Source organism: Grammomys surdaster, unplaced genomic scaffold (assembly GCF_004785775.1).
Source record: "Grammomys surdaster isolate TR1022 unplaced genomic scaffold, NIH_TR_1.0 135, whole genome shotgun sequence".
NCBI classification, from domain to species: domain Eukaryota; kingdom Metazoa; phylum Chordata; class Mammalia; order Rodentia; family Muridae; genus Grammomys; species Grammomys surdaster.
Window position 1 is genome coordinate 962,354 of NW_021604593.1, and position 17,625 is coordinate 979,978.

The 17,625-nt window shown below is 44.0% G+C and overlaps 1 protein-coding gene across 1 annotated transcript; it reads right to left on the reverse strand.

Annotated features, from left to right (window-relative positions):
* Window positions 1–1,003: 1,003 nt before the first annotated feature.
* On the reverse strand, window positions 1,004–11,120 carry Pura (purine rich element binding protein A). Its single transcript, XM_028762809.1, has 2 exons — window positions 10,697–11,120; window positions 1,004–5,286 (listed from the first exon to the last, which is right to left on the reverse strand). The coding sequence occupies exon 2, from the start codon at window positions 5,154–5,156 to the stop codon at window positions 4,191–4,193; it is 966 nt and encodes a 321-aa protein (XP_028618642.1). The 5' UTR covers window positions 5,157–5,286; window positions 10,697–11,120; the 3' UTR covers window positions 1,004–4,190.
* Window positions 11,121–17,625: the final 6,505 nt, after the last annotated feature.

The window sequence follows — 17,625 nt, forward strand, 5'->3', positions numbered from 1 at the left end:
ATTCTTAATCTCTCTCTTCAAAAAAAGGAGGCAGTCTTCCCAGACCTATCATACAATGTTAATAGTATTCAGCATCTTAGAACAGGTAGCTAAATTATATTTTTTATGTCAGCATTAACAAAAACTCTTAAACTAATAGATTTTATTTGTATATGCTCCAGTTAAGTTTGTGAATGCCATCTGATTGCAATATAATCAACTCTCTTTAATTCAATTCTAATTTATACCTATTTAATAATTTGCATAGCTTGAAAGGGATAAAGGTTATTCTATGACTAATTAACATAAACTATTATAGTGCTATTTCTCAAGGCAATAAGTATTTGCTCCCAAATGAAATTATCTGTCTCCTTTCAGCAGGGGTTAAAATCACTAGCAGCTTTCTCCATTACCTAAAACAAAACAAAAAACTGGAATAGTTAACCATCTCTAGATGTAAAGGCCTAAAAACAAAAATTGATAGACTTTTGAGTCAAATTTTAACCCCTGCATGGGATTAGAAAGTGAGACTTTCAAGGTCTTTTAAATTTCCCATTGGTTTTGGTTTCTACTTTCCATGGCTTTTGAGAAGCTGGAAAACAGTTTGTCTTTCCTGACTACTTTGTCTTTTTTTCCCTCATTTGGCAAATATTCATCTACCTCCAACATGTGTCTAGTAGAGGAAAAGCCACCATGGCTTTCCTATGAACTTCCTTTGTTGTCAAAGGCATGTATGATTTCTACAGTTCTGGTTAGTTAACTTTAGCTCCCTCTGTGGCTGGATGACTGCTGCTTCTAACATCAGCATGATAAATAGGAGGCACAAATAAAAGGTAGCTTTAACGTAAGATTTGGTAATTTAAAAGGGGGAAAAGCCACAAATACCATCACCACTACCACCACCAACACACATACTCACTCTCTCTCTCTCTCTCTCTCTCTCTCTCTCTTCAAATCTGGTGGCTGATCTCTGAATCAAATTACTTGACAGTGTCTCTCATTTTAAAAAACATCAATATTTCAATGCATTTCAAGTTTTCTTTTTTACTTAGGCAAAGAACATAGTTTAACCAAGCTCTTGGACCTTAATTGTAAGACAAAGCAGATCAATAAAAATAAGGCATACTTGTCATGAATTAAGTTCTGTTTGCTTGTTTTTTGGCACATTTGATCATACTGTCTTCAATGAGTAACACATATGGTCAAATATACCCCCCCTTTTTCAGCACAAACTGGGGCTACCCGCTAGTAAATAAAAACAAGAAGAGACTTTAACATAATACACTGAGATATAGAACCTTGGTAAAGTACCGAGCACCTGGGAGGGGAAATGTAGGGAAGGATGAAACAGGAGAAGGGGCAGGGGCGGTTAGGAGGTCAATGGGAGAAAAAGTGAGATGCTTTAAACAAAAAGAGCATCTTTACAGTCACTCAGTCTTCTCTATGACCACTTTTTAAGTCTTAAAAGATCTGCATGTGGATTTCTTTTTAAATCCATTGACCATAAATCACACAATGGATTCAAAGTCCTAGTAAGATTGTGTTTAACTGTTAATAGTGTAAAGACAACTGCACAATACATGTGCTTCTTGATCCGGTAGGATTCCAAGCAGAATCTGAAGTCTACAGGTAAGAAAGGTTTCACTTTAGGTAGCTCACCCTAAAGAAAACCTTACGAAAGAACTTGCATCTCAAAGAAAGGACACTTTGCCTAAGTTTGCTGTGTTTTTGTTGACTTGCACTACTGACTGCTGGCTACTAAGAAACACTGATCTAGGAGTACTCCAACAACTCGTAGCACAAGGCTTAACTTTAAGAAGCTATAGTAAACAAGAGACAAAATCAAAGCAATTCTCTTTCCTAATTAGAAACAGCACAGAGAATGCAATCTTTTCCATATCACAGTTAAAGTACAGTGAACAAAACAGCTCAACAAACCTTAAGACAAAAAGTGCAGGTTATTAATGTTTACATGCAGTTGATAAGCATTCCAAATGTCACATTATGCACTGTAAAAGCTCAACTTTACTATATGAAAATAATAAAAATGCACCTTGGGGGGAGGGGAAAGCAATTTAATAATTTCCAGTGATTTTGTAAGTAAAGAAACTCCTAACTATTTTACGGTCACCTCATATTTAACATTGTATGAATATGAAAAGCAAACAATGGGAAAATGCACAGTACAATGAAAATAGCTTGCTATTCAACACATACAGTAGATCTCAAAAACAAAGACAACACACTCAACCAGAAAGCTTAAAAATATCAAATCAAAACCTAAAGAGCCAGCAGGAAAAAAAAAACAAAAACCTTCAAAGCAGACAACTGTTCTGCCTTCCTAGGCCGATGCTTTCCAATGGGAGAGGTGCTGACACCTTCCCAGTCCTACAGGTGGTCTCTCCTACATACAGCAGGTAGATCTAGATGGCTGCATTTGCCAAGAAACAATTGCATGTTCAGAACTCTCTCTGTCAGACAAGATCCAAGATCCTCTTTTTTTCTTTTTTCTTTTTTTACCAAAATACTTTCTACAGAATTCCAAACCAAAATGTACTGTATTTAAGGCATCTTTTTTATAACATTTTCTCTTCACTCAAAGATGATAGTCATGCAGCAGTTTAATGATAAAAAATATATTAATATTTTACTATACAGCAGCAAGAAGTTAGTTGTCAATTAAAAGCACACAAACATCTTTAAATGAAAACCTGTAAAAGACTATCGTTACAAACAATTTCAGTGGAGGACACCAGCTTGGTAAAGTGCTCTCCTAACCTTGTGTTTTCATACCCTACACTTTGAATATGAGTGATAATAGAACATACTTTTGACAGAAGGCTTGTACACTTGGGAACACAAATACACTTAGCATATAATGTAGCCAGTAATAACTAGCACCACAGCTACATGGAAATCCTTTACATACACCAACTTGGCTTTCACTTTTGAAATGAAACTCAGAATCCATGGCTCAGTAGGATAACTATAATGGTGTTGCTTTGCTTTTAAACAGGTCTACATAAGTTAATAGCACTGGCAAAAATCAAAGGATAGCTTCAGACCTCTTACAAGTTTAGGAGACAGTGCTAGTGACCACAAATAGACTCACTACCTGATATCCAAGTACAGGTTCACTGGAAATTGCTGCACGTTAGTTAGGTTTTTAAAATCTTTCTACACATAATAAAAAATATATATTATGAACAATACAAGTACATCTCATATACACAATAATAACAAAACACCTACTCAGTCAAAGCAAACAGATGCAGAAAAATATTATGGGAAATTTCCTTTTTCTTTCTCTTTTTTCTTTTACTATTTGAATAACTTTGGTTCCAACCATAAAAATCACAACTTAGCAAATTTCATTTAAATGCCTTTTTTAATAATTTCTTCATGTTCACAGAAGTTTCACTGACCATTTTATATGTTTAAGGTCCAGATGCAATGCATATTGTATAAAAGAGAGCACTTATTGTTTACCTTGCATGAATTAAACCTACGTACCTTGAACTCTACAAACTTCTGCATAACATTTAGACAAAGCTCAGACACACAGCATGCCTAGCCCTCATATATATACACATCTCTAATCACAGGTATATAGGATGTCAAATATACTATAATAACCTCCATGTAAGGTTTGAAATTTGGTAACAAAATGAGAAAAACTAAAAATATTATTTTACGTGTTCTAAAATATCTCTTTTTTTGTGCTAAAGTCAAATGTTAGCTCAACATGAAAAGGACTTTTTATATAATTCAGCAATATTATAATCTTGACCATTTTGCAAACACTTTTAATAATAATAGCTTAAACGTGTACAAAAGTTCTTGGTTAATTAGGGAAATAAACACTCAGTTCTTTATATTTTTTAATCAAGTAGGAAACACAGTTCATATAATGTTATTACTTTTTTGTATATTTTTTTTGTTTTTTGTTTTTAGCAGCTGCTTACTGTTTTATATGGTGGATAAAGTGGACAACATCCAGCGATGGGTGGCAAGTCAAGAAGAGAAACTGTCAGTTGGTGGAGGTTCTGTGGGTGGTGCTCCCTTGGAGTTTTTTTTTTTTTTAAACTTTTTATTTTCTCTCTTTACAGTATATTTTCTCTGTGTGTGGCTGTGTGTGTGTGTGTGTATACACATATGTGTATGCGTGCGTGTGTGTGTGTGTGTGTGTGTGTGTGTTTCATTCAGTTTGATCAATCTTCTTCCCCTTCTTCCTCACCCTGCAGTAGCAGGGTGGCAGCGGTGGTCTCCTCTTGCTGCTGCTGTTGCTGCTGGTGGAGCTGCTCACAGGCGGCCCGCTTCTCCCTCTGCTTCTCTTGAATCTTCTTCATCTCCTCGGAGTACTTGCAGAAGGTGTGTCCGAACTTGGCCCACACCTTGTAGGGCACGGTGATGGAGTTGCGGTAGGTGGGCTTCACCTCACTGACTCGCATAAACACGCCGTACTTGTTGGAACCCACGTCGAAGAAGAAGCGCTTGTTGTCCACAGTCAAGGAGGTGCCCTCGGGCAGCTCGGCCGGCTCCTCCTCCACTCCATAGTCGTCGATGAGCTTGGCCAGAGCGTCACGGAACTCGATGAGCCCCTGTGCGGGCAGCGCAATGGTCTGGCCCTGCGTGGAGCCCAGGCCGGGCCCCCGGTTGACTGTCTGGCGGATGCGCAGGAAGCGGCCGCGCTGGTTCTCCTTGAGATCCATGTAGTACTTGCGGTTTTCGCGCACCAGGAACTCGCTCTTGAGCGCCCGGCGTGGCTCGTCCTGTGCCTGGGCCAGGTCGGGCGGCTGGCTGGGGCCCAGCTGCGCGTAGTGCTCGATGAAGTCGCCCAGGTAGTCGCGGAACTCCACGGCCACAGACATGGAGAGGGTGAGGCGGCTCTTGTTGCCGCCAGCGCCCACCTCAGCGATCTTCAGGAAACGGCCCTTAGCGTTCTGCTTCACGTCCAGGTAGAAACGCTTGTTCTGGATGTCCACCCGCTTGGAGGCCAGCTCCTGCGTCTCGTGCTGCAGCCCCCCCGGGGCCCCGCCGCCGCCGCCACTGCCGCCGCCGCCCCCGCCGCCACCACCGCCCCCGCCGGAGCCTGAGCCCGAGCCCGGGTGCCCTAGGGAGCCGCCCGAGCCCAGCGCCGCACCACCCTGCTCGCTGCCGCTGTCTCGGTCCGCCATGATGCTGCGCTCCGCCGCCGCCTGCCGCTCCGCCCGCCGCCTCAGTCGCCTCAGCCGCCGCTGCTTTCCCTCCCCGGCTCCGCCTGCTGCCGCCGCAACCCCCACAGCCAGTCAGCCACTCTCGCGAGATCTGCGGGAGAGACGAGACAGACGAGACCCGGTAACAGGGCACTGACTCCCCAGTACAGTAGCAGGGCGCCCTACTGTACGCGCCCACCCGCCCGCCGGCACGTGACTGCGCCCCTTCCCCAGGCCAGCCACCCTGCCCGCCTGCCCGCCAGGCGGCGCCCACCCGCCGGCCCTCGCCCTACACCCCTCTCTGGAGGGGGGAGCGGGAGCGCCGCGTCGCAGTTCTGGTGCCACCGCAGCCTCTGCTGCCACCGCCGTAGCTACCCCTGTTGGCCAGACCCTAAGCAGCCTCGACTAGAGAAGTCGGGGGACTGGGGGTCGGGGAGAGGAATATGCCTTATTGAGCACAGAGATCAGGCCTGGCTCTGCTTTCCAGTGACCCCAAAGAGAGGATTGGGGGAGGGGCCTTCGCAGCACAGCACAGTAGGATGCAGAGGGGACACCGAGTCACGGCCTCCCTTTCCCCTGTGGGCTTGACCCACACCCAAACCCAGACAGTGTCACCCACAACCCAGCAGGGCTGTCTCCTACCGCAGAGCCGAAGAGGCAGGCGAGGCAAAAGAGGTGCTGCGGTGGTAAACCCTTAGCTGCAGAGGGGGCTGCTGGGGATGAGGACCGGGCGCCAGCAGCAGTGGCGCGGAGCACCAGACACCTAGCCCGTCCCTCCCCTCTCCCTCCCCTCGCTCCCGCCGCTCCCCCTCCCCGCGCACGGCAGCGGCTCTGGCCTCAGATGATCCCGCTCCCCCTCCCCCCAACCGCAGCCCCGCACAGTCGGGCGGGCGCACTCACCAGAGGGGGGAGCTGGGCTGAGGACAGTAGCCGCACCAGGGCCGGGGTGCCCGCAGTGCCTATTCCTGTAGGCTATGCCCTTACTCTCAAACAATAATAAAAAAGAAACCCACACTCACCCAAAAACCTGCGATCAGCCCCCTTTGGGACCTTGACTGCCTGGCTGCCCCCCCCCTCTGAGATTTGGGAAGGGGGGCACGCTGCTTAGGGCTCAGCCCAGCCTGGGTTGTCGGCCAGCTCTGCAGATGAACCAGGCCCTGCTGAGCATTCAGACCCCAGCCCACTCTAGAAGGACCCAGAATGAAGGAGAAAACCCAATCAGGCTTTCAGAAATTCGTGAACTAAAAATGTCAGGAATTTCCTGGGAAACGCAGTTCCTTACGGGATTCATTAAACCAGGTTCACTTACCCCTTTTCTTTTCCACCCAGAAACTCAGCAAGTATCAATGAGAGCCCCCCACCCCAATAAAATATTAAAGCTCTCTAGCATTTTGTGCTGACAGGTTGCTGACCGTTAATTAACCTATCAGTCTTTGGATGATGATAGCTAAAAGGGATCTTCTATAGCCATAGAAAGGGGCCCAAGAATAAAGATGGAAACCAGAAACAAAAATTTTCTTCTTAAACTATGATCCACAATCTCGGACTTATTTTCCAGCACCTAGACAGTGAGTGCTCATGCCCCCTTCACTGCAGGGTGCAGCCCTGACAGCTGTGGCAAAGCTAAGGCCTGTTTCCAGAGGACCATTGCCAGTAACCCCAAAATCCACATCACTGGAGAGGAAACAAATCATGCCGCCTTACTCCTGGCTTTTCAACATACACTGCTGCCTCCACCCTAGTAATGTGCCTATACATCTGTGGATTTCACTCCTGCTGAACTTCTCCTTTCCTTCTACAATATGGAGCCGCTTTCCTCACTTAGCTGCAGAAATCAATAACTAGATGGTTGCCCAAAGTGAGAAAAATTAAGAAACAGTCTAGGGGCAGACGCCTTTCCAGTCCTGACCCAGCAAAGCCCCTTAATATGGCTTTTCACTTTGGGGGCAAACCTGTCTTCTGCACCTTCGTTTTCTCCCAGCCTCTGTCCCCAGCAAGAGCCCCATTTTACTTTTTATTAGCCACATTCACTACTTCCCTTTAAAGAGGAAGAAACAGGGAAAAGAATCCTGGCCACCAAAGAGCAAATCAAAGGAATCCTGTGAACCAGCCTGAGAAACACGCACCTGCAAACAGTGATATGAGAAGGAGCTCAGAGTGAGGAAGCTCACTCGGAAACAGAGCCCTTTGCTTTGGGCCTCACAAAGAATTTCTCCTTAAGCAATATCTAGAACCACATAGGGCCTTTTCAGTGCTGAGTTTTCTGCACTCTCTACTCCCAAGTCTGTTGGGCTAAGAGAAGCAGAAACTTTTAGAGAATTTCCTAAAACAAAAACAAATTCCTGAAGACAAGAGGGGTGCCTACAGGCTCCCTACATGCTCCCTCTGACAGTCAGGACCCTGGATAGACCCCGGCAATTCAGAAACCTAAATGCTGAGGGGCAGGGTATTTGCATAGAATAGATCGGTATATGCTCCGGCGTATAAACCGAGGAAAGAGTTAGTGCAGCCCAGATCTACAGCGGTGCTGCTCTTCTGCAAGAGTTTACAATGAATCAAACCCTGCCCCCTAATGAGAGCTAAAGACAAGGCCAATGAGATTTTGATGAGGCTACCCGCAGCCAGTTCCTACATTCTTCAGGCTTGGGGCTCCAAATTGCCTTCCCCGACTAACTTCACTGTTTAAATTTCTTGCTGTTCCAAACATTTATTTCCAGGGGTTCTGAAGCAGTTTGAATTTGGGAGCACCCTGATTTTCTGGGGGTAAAAGGGGCTTATCACCAGGAACTGACTTCTTCCCCAGAGCAGAGGCAACTGAAGATGTTTCTAGATAAAATACAAGTTTAAATATCATTTGCACACTTAAAATGGAAATTTTAAGTGAAAACCAGCAAACAACTGAGGCTTTATATCTAAAAAGTAAACTAGACTGAAGATTTTCCCTCTAACAATTCAACAATAAATTAATTAGGTAGCATATTTTCACTACTTCACCAAGAGCGTCAATTTCAACATAAACCCTTAAATGTGGGTTTTTTTTCTCAGACTAAAAGGTAAAAATGACTTTCCTTAGGCTATGGGTATGACATTAGTCTTCAAAGGCATCCAGGAAGGAATGAATAGTAACTTATAGGGAAGTCTTAAGATGTTCAGAACTTTAAATCGAATTTAAAAGTTTTATCTGCATCCTGGCTTTGAAGATCTATCAGAAAATTGTAGACTTAAAAGAGACTTTTACCCACTTGTTAACTACCTAAATATACTAACTTGATAAATGAAAAACCTGTTCTAGTATTTAGCTCTTTGGATCTACTGCTTCAATACACAGAGCTGTAACACTAACCATACAATTTCATCACAATGCAGGAAAAAACTAAAAAGAAGCAAAAAATAATATGGAGCAAAATATCCACATTAATGAGAAAAAGCATCAAAAAGAAACATTCCTCCTTTGCTCAGATCTTGCTTACATTTACCTACTAAAGATTTCTACGTTATTTGAACCTCTTTATTAATACCATACGCTCACATTCTTCTTTAAAGAGAATCAATATTAAAAAAGATTAATCACTACATATTCAACAAACTTACCCACATTTTTTTTTTTTTGCACAAGGTCACAAAGACAGACCAAAAAGGAAAATAAAACCTCAATTTCCCTCTGCTTAAACCACAGGTGATTCTGAAATAATGTAATTCATCTTTTATTTTTAAAGAAAAAACCCAACACACAGTTAATAAAATAAACTTAAGGAGAGGCTATTTACTTCTGGATAGTAAACTCTTGATTGTCTAGTTCCCAACAGAAGCAACATGTTAATACTTACAAAGCACAAATTTCATCCCCACCCCACCCCCAAAAAGAGAGCACTGGAACTTAATTCAAGTGCTACTTGGGTAAAAGTAGACAATTATCTTCAAGACTTAAAGCATTAAAAACAACCAAAATGTTAGGCTGCAAATATTCAAAGCAGAGGAATTCCATACTTCTTCATGGCTCAGAGAACGCTCTCAAATAAACCTGAGCACAACATCTCACAGAACTAACATTTCATGAATCCTTTTAAAGAAACTTTCAATAGCTTACCTATTCTTGAAAATCAGCTTTCTTTGACACTGTAATAGTGTTAAACTTAAAGATATGAACTAAATATTCAAATTCAGAAAAGAAGTATTTAGTGATCTCTAATCTTTCCATTTCCCAATGTTTTCATTTTAAACATTTGCAGAAGAGTTAAATTTAGCATGCATTCTAAAATCCATAAAAAATTGAGAGAATCCGACATTTATGTACCCCAAAGGTTCAAACAAAAACATTTGAATCAAATGTCAAAAGCCTCTCTTCCTCTGATGCTTAAATGGCTTTACTAGTACCGTACTCAAAGAACTGAAATCAGCAACTGTTTCCATACTCTAGTCAACACTCCAATTTTCAAAGCCACAATTCCCTTAAGTCCTTTGGGCGGGGTAGAGGGTGGACGGGGAAAGGGGGTCTTAAAGTAAGTAAAAATGTTCCTTTTCCCTCTGAAAGTCTACCAAAAGATGTCAAAACAAATCTAGCCTATTGTAAATCTCCCTTCCAAGGGCATGGGACGGAAACATAGACATCGCTGCTAAAAGATGCCTTAAAGCTCCTAGCTGGACCAACACGTAAGGGGCCCTGATCAGAACGAAATAGCCTCCTAGAGTCCCTTCAGAGACAGGAAAAGAAGGTAGGATTTTTTTTCCCCGGGGGAGGGGGATGAAGGCCGACAGCTCCTTACACCCTGCTGGTCGCTCTCTCTCAAAGTTCAAGCTTATGGTAGATGTGTTTGTAGGGTCCGTTTTCTTACAGCGCAACCCACCTCTGGTCTTACTGTCGACCTCAGAGAAGACCCTCTAGATTCACATCCTTTTCTTTTGACCCCCCACCTCCGACAAAAATGGAGGTGGCTACTGAGCAGACAGACCTGGAGCTCCGGCTATTGCTCGGGCCACCCATCTTTGGGCCTGGCTTCATCTGCGATGTCAGCACCGATTTGTTTGTTGTCTTTTTTTTTTTTTTTTTTAACAACGCACCCTGGGTGTATGCATGTAATTTGGGGGAGGGGGCAGCGGAGAATCTAAATTATAGATCCCTCCTTCCTCTCCCCACTTTCAAGGACTGCTGTACTGGGAGTGTCGACCACGTCTAGCGCACTGTCCCAGGCCTCGGGGCCACGGTGGTCTGGGGAAATGGGGCTCAGGGATGGCTAAAAAAATCCGCATCACTGATGGTCACCAGTGCCTGCGGAGGGAGAATGTTTTATTTTTATTTTTTTATTTTTTAAAGGGGGAAATAAATGTCATGATGTTCTTCTTGGAAGTGGGAGGGGGTTCATTCGTTCGTCTCCGTCAGGCCTGGGGGGGGGGGGCGTTGCTGCACTGCCTGGGTCTGCAATGGCACTATAATTATTCCTGGGCTGAGAGGACAGTTGCAAGGGACAAGGTGGGCGGCACCTCGAGTGTGGCAGTGACAGCAAGCGAGGTCGCGAGGGGCTTACCGGGGCGGGCGGGCTGGCGGGCGCTGTCCTGCCGCAGGTGAGGGAGGGCGCAGGCTGGAGGGAGGCCGGCGCGCGCGAGGCGGGCGCGAGGAGGAGGGAGGGGGAGGCGCGCGCACACCTGTTCTGGACGGCGCGCGAGCCGAACGGCGCCTCACTCGGGCTCTGCGGGCTGAGCCGCGAGGAGGGCGGGCTGCGAGCGGGGGCGGGCCGCGAGGGGAGGGGAGGAGGCGGAGGCGGCGGCCGCGCGGCGGACTCCGGCCTCGATCGCTCTGGCTTTCGCTCCCGCAGGCAGGCCGGGCAGGCACCCCGCTCCTCCCGCTCACTCACAGCCCCGTCAGTTCTCTCTCCTTCTTCCCTAGCGGGATCCGCTCGCCGCCGCCGCCGCCACGGCGAGTCGTGGCAGCCAGACGTCGGCGCGTAACCCGGCGCTCCGTGCGTGACTCCCGGCGACGTCAGCGCGCGCCCCGCGCTGCCCACCCCCTCCGTGGCTCGCGCTCGCGGCTCCGTGGCTGCCGCGGTAGCCGAGCGCGCTCCTCGTTTCTGCCTCGCACGCGTGAACGCGCCCTTGCTGCCTTTGGCGCGTCAACACCGCAGCCCAGACCCCTGGGCGCGTCTGTGGACTGGGCCCCGGTGGCCCTCTCTCCCCACCCCGCTCCCGGGGCGCCCCTAGGGGGCTCATCCCTTGCCAGGCCCAGGCTGGACTCCGGCCCGGGTGGGAACATGAAGGGCCTGCGCCAGCTCTGCGTTAAGGGCCTCAGCGTCACTGCGGCTGCTGCTGCCACCTCGTCACACGCCCCCTCCCTTCGCCTAGCTCAGAGGCAGCGAGTCTTTCATCTCCCGGGAGGGTCTCACCTTGGCCTTGAGACGCCCGCAGAAGGGGATAGAGGGGAGGAATTAGCATAAAGCCGAGAGGCTAGATGATCAGGCTTAGGTTCCAGGAACCATTGACAGGAAATGCGGGGTTTCTGCCCAGCCTCCCACGCAGTGTAGGTGAAGCTGGGCCCCTTTGAGGGAATGTGACTAAGGACAAAACCCTGACAAATATTATTTATGCGTCCTTGGGCAGAGAGGGGGAAGCAAAAAGGACGAATTAATTTTTACAAATGCCTATGCAAGGGTGAAAGCTAGGACTATGCAATGTTCTCTAAGAGTGTGAAATCTTACCAACTTCAAGATTTTTGGTGCACAGTTACTATGATGTATACTGTAACATCTCAGTGAACACTACACAGAATTAACATAAACTAATGATCTGCAGAATAAATAACTGCTTTCTCCTTCTTTATTTAAATAGATTTCCAAGAGAAGTCACCCTGTTGAGGCAAATAAAGAGGCGAATAAAAAAGCAATTCAAAGGAATGACCCAGCTCTCTTCAACCCATCTCAAACATTTTCTCACCCCTAAAGATTAAATGAACATTTTGTTGCTTTTTTAAATATGGGAATTCAGCTGTTTGCAAATGTCCTAACTGACCAGATTTTAAAGTAATTTTGAACACACATGAAAAAAATGTCCTGTTCTTAGGCAACAGAACTTTAAACTTCATTAGTCTTCAAAAATTTCATCTAGTTGAAACCTGTGAGAAATATCATTTTATAGATAAGATCTTTTAAGTTGGAAAAGTTAGTTGTCCAGAATTTTAAGGACTATTTTACCCATGAAGTTTTAAGTCATTCTGTCCACTACTTTCCACTGTTGTCTTCAAACTATCTTTCGATGACCTTTTTATATATTGTAGATAGTGGTTAATGGCTGAAGAAAATCAAAGGGAACACTTAAAAGGTTTGAATTTGAGATTTGTGCTAATAGAAAATGATAGTAATACATTATGAAACAATTGAAATCATGTACTTAAAAGAAGCAACAAAATGTTTATTAATCTCTGGTTAGAGGTCAGAACATGAGATGGGCTGAAGTGATGGGTCATTTTCTTTGAACTGCTTTTTTATTCACCTCATCTTTAGGTGGCAGCATCACGATATAAATACCTCTACAACTATCGTCTCCGTGTCCTGACATCCTGGAGTATTTTGTTGTAAATGTTTCCACTGTGGAAGTTAGAAGCTAGTAAAAATATGAAATTGGAGCTAAGAATTAAGAGCACTTGAGAGGTACTAGAGAAGGCTGTCAGAAACTAGTAAAGTACATGTAGTTACTGAAGGAAAAACCTAGAACTTAATTTTTTTATAGTGTGATAAACAAGTAGTGCTTTCAAATGTGGCCTTTTAATAGAAAACAAGCCATAGTTTCACAGTAACTCATATTTATCAAGTACAGTTTAAAGTCACTACAAGTGTAGATGGTTTTCTAACTGCATTTTTCCCCTCCGTAAAGACAGGCCTGGCTGAACTGGAACTCACTACGTAGACAAGGCTAGCCTTGAATTCAAAGGTCTTCCTGTTTCCTTGAGTGCTGGAAGGTGTTCACCACTATGCCTGGCTTCTAACTGTAATTTTAACATTTAAGTTCAATTTCTTTTCAGTTATCCACTGTAAGAATTATGAAGATCCTCTAACCGTACTTTATTGTTGACCCTTGTTGAAGAAACTTCCTGGCTTCTTTCCTGACTTTCGGTGTCATTCATGTACAAAGTGAACATCCATCACTCAAACTTGGAGAAGTAAGAGGACTGAAATAGATACAAAGTGGTAGTGACTTACAAGTAATTCTATATCTTAACTGCTCCTACATCTTTGTTTATTTTTTGAGAAAGAGTCTCATGTAGCTGAGATTGGTCTCAAACCCAGCATAGTTTGAAGATAATAAATTGTGATGTGTAGAAAATTGTTTGGATCAAGTATCTCTAAGTTGAAATTTGTCATAATTTTGTTTATGTATAGTAGTTCTCTCATTACCCCCTACCAAAGCAATCCAATAAAATTGAATTTATGTCCATTTCAAAATAGCATGCATTAGATTTGCTGTGTAAACACCAAGGTATATAGAGGCATGACAACCAAGAGTGGGAAATCCAATTATTTCTGGAGAGAGGAAAAAGTGTTAACAAAGTCCTTCCTGATGATCACTTCCATCTTTCTCAAGTCAAACTTAGAGGAGTCTCAAGTGAATTGGTAATTCTCAAACTCAGTGGTATTATGTTAAGATTTGCAAGCACTCCAGTGCCGGCAAACCATGCAGCCTGGGGCTTTTGTTCCAAACTCTGCCAACACTATTTTGGCAGTAGAACGTTCTGTTGAACAAACTTTGCACGTGTTTAGGGTGTGAAGTGGTCCCTCAAGCTATTATCTGGTTTCATTGCAGTTTGGAGACCTGAAGACATGGGTCAGAAGCATGAGACTGAGTTCACATGCATCCTGAAAGAGACCAAGCAAGCAATTTTGAACTTTCACTTACACTATGAACAGCTTTTTTTTTTTTTATTGGTGTGAGAGTTACTGAATAGTATTTTTTAGTTTACTTCTTAAATATTAACATGATATTAAACCAGTTCTCATCAGAAGATGAGTACCTCCCTGTGGAGAGATGGACCATTCCTCATCCTCTTACTTACTACACCTCTTGTTCCCAGAATTCAGAAGCAGAGACAGGTGGATTTCTATGAGTTCAAGGCAATCCTGGTCTAGCAAGATCCAGGTTAGCCAATGCTACTGATGAATGAGTCTTTGTCTCAAACAAACAAAAAAACCTAACAAAACAAAACCCAGTAACTGTTGCCTTTAATTCTCCACTCTGTAGCCTTTGATGGCTAAAACTATCATACCCAGATTCTTGAGTGTATGTATGTGCACCACATACATACAGGAGTCTGAGGAGGTCAGAAGCAGCAACAGATCCCTTGTAACTGGCATTACAAATGGTTGTGAGCCACCATATGAATGTTAGTAACTGAACCCAGATCCTGGGCAAGAGCAATAAGTGTTCTTAACCACTGAGATCACTTCAGCCCCAGGATTTTTTTTTTCTGGTCTTGAAAAAAATAATTAAAATACCCAGGCATGGTGGTGCATGTCTTTAATCCCACATTGGGAGGCAGAGGTAGGTGGATCTCTGAGTTTGAGGCCACCCTGGTTGGCATATTAAATTTTGGGCCAACCAGGGTTGCATAGTGAGACCTTATCTAAAAAGAAGAAAATAGAAATAATGAAAATAGATAGACTGTATGCTTCCAAGAAGAGAGACCCCTTAACAAATTAGCACATGCATTTGTGCCACCTTGCACTAAGCAATGATTCCAGGCTGGGAAGAAGTAGGCCTTGCTAAAAGTAACAGATACTAAAATAATACAATTGTCTCATTTTTAAAAAAGGATTTATTAGCCGGGCGGTGGTGGCACACGCCTTTAATCCCAGCACTTGGGAGGCAGAGACAGGTGGATTTCTGAGTTCGAGGCCAGCCTGGTCACAGAATGAGTTCCAGGACAGCCAGGGCTATACAGAGAAACCCTGTCTCGAAAAACAAAACAAAAACAAACAAAAAAAAGGATTTATTATTTTATGTATGTGAGTATACTGTCACTCTCTTCAGATACACCAGAAGAAAGCATTGGATCTCATTACAGATGGTTGTAAGTTACCATGTGGTTGCTGAGAAATGAACTCAGGACCTCTAGAAGAGCAGTCAGTGAGCCATCTCTCTAGCCACCAATTGTCTCATCTTTAATCAGTAGAATATCAATTTCTAGGCTACAAGTAGAATAATTTGAAATTGTTGGATAGTTTGGATACTTTCTCCAAGGGTATAAACTTTGTTTTTGTTTTTTGGTTTTTTGAGACATGGTTTCTCTGTGTAACGGCCCTAGCTGTCCTAGACCTCTCTTTGTAGACCAGGCAGGCCTCAAACTCACAAACTGCCTGCCTCTGCCTCCTCAGTGCTGGAATTAAAGACTAAGTTACTGTGTGTAACTTAGACTAGCATTTTTTAAATACAGACTAGTATTTTTTATTTGTGCATGAGTGCACTTTAAATCATGCTTGTGTATTAGAGGACAGACAGCCTTTGGTGTCTTCCTTAGGAACAATATCTACCTCCTCTGAGTCAGGGATCTCTTGTTTGGAGCTCACCAACTAGGCTAAAGTGGCTTGGTCAGCAAGCCCCAGGATCCTCCTCCTGTCTGCCCACCCCCAGCATAGGATGAGGAGTGTATATCATACACTCCAATTTTATATGGTTTCTGTGGCGAGTAGATGAAGTCCTGAGTGAGTATTGTTAACAAACATGGCCATCTATGTATCAAATCGGTGTGGGAGACCCGTGGGAACTGGCAAAGCCTGTCTTTGGTCTTCCTGCTGATGATGCTGATGAGGACATGCATGACAATTAGTAAGTAGAATTTCTTCTCCCCCCCCCCACCCCACTGCAACCTGATAGTCCCACTGAGTCTCAGGTTACAGAGACCTCCCACCTTTACAGAGACCTCCCACTGAGTCTCAGGTTACAGAGACTTCCCACCATTACAGAGACCTCCCACTGAGTCTCAGGTTATAGAGACCTCCCCCACCCCCACAGAGACCTCCCACTGAGACTAGCTAAACCCCTCCCCCCACGTTGTGCTGTACATCTTAAATGACTGAGTTCCCAGGTTGTAGTGGGTGCCTTCCATCTGAGCAGGTTTAGTGCAACTGATTCCTGCTTTTATGTATGTGTGCCTGCCATTCCTTCATTCCTGCATTACCCCAGCCAGGCCTTCTGAGCTAAGCTGTTCTGGGAATTGCAACCCTCCCCATCTAATTTTTTATAATTCTTAAATAATTTCACTTGGATACACAATGTGCTTTAATAGAATTCTCCTCATTATCATCTTCTTCCTTTTTTTTTTTTAAAAATATATTTGGTTTTTCGAGACAGGGTTTCTCTGTACAGACCTAGCTGTCCTGGAACTCACTCTGTAGACCAGGCTGGTCTCGAGCTCAGAAATCCGCCTGCCTCTGCCTCCCAAGTGCTGGGATTAAAGGTGTGTGTCACCACTGCCCGGCTCATTATCATCTTCTTATCACCTTCTCCTTCTCACTGAACCTCTTCTTCCCAACAAATGTCTGTCCTTTTTTTTTTTTTTTTTTAAGTAAAGTCACTTGAACAAGAACACCGTGCTAGTGGCCACACCACTAGAAAGGAATATGATTTCCCTTCCCCAGCAGCCATCAGCTGCCTACAGCTCCTCTTCAGGAAGAGATGGGCCTTATGAGCCCCAACCTGACCGATGATGGGATGGTAACAGGACATCTTGTACGAGTAAGCTGTGAGTTCATGGGCTCAGGGTTTCTCTGTGTAGCCTTGGCAATCCTGGAACTCCTTCTGTAGACCAGGCTGGCCCTGAACTCACAAAGATCTGCCTTCCTCTGCCTCCTGAGTACTGGGATTAAAGACTCCACTTTTTTTTTAAGTTTTTTTTTTTAAAGTCTGTTTCACTAAATTGCCCAGGTTGGCCCTAAGCTCACTCTGTAGCCCAAGCTGGCATTGAACTTGTTTTGATCTACCTGCCTCAGCTTCTTGGATAGCTGGAATTATAGGTCTGCACTACCAGACCTAACTCTTATTAAATATTTTGCTTTGTTTAGTTTTGTTTTGATACAGGGTCTCAAAACCAAAGCTGGTGTTGTAGTCAAAGATGGCTTTGAAATCTTCCTAACCCTCCTGTATCTACCTCTGGCATGCCGGAATTACTGACATACAATACCATGTATGGCTTATTTTAATCTTTCGAACACACCTTTTCTCCTTGTTTACTGAAATACTCAAACAAAATTAATTATTAAGTACAAATAGAGTGATTAATTTTTACTTCCTATATGTAAATCAATATTACTTAAGTGTGTTTAGGATGATGGGGTGTTTTTAATTACTATTTTGGAATCCTATTACTAGACATGTTAGAATACAGTTGATGTTTAGATTTTATATATATGTGTGTGTGTACATATTTAATAATTTAAATTTTTTGTTTTATGTGTATAGGTATTTTGCCTGCATG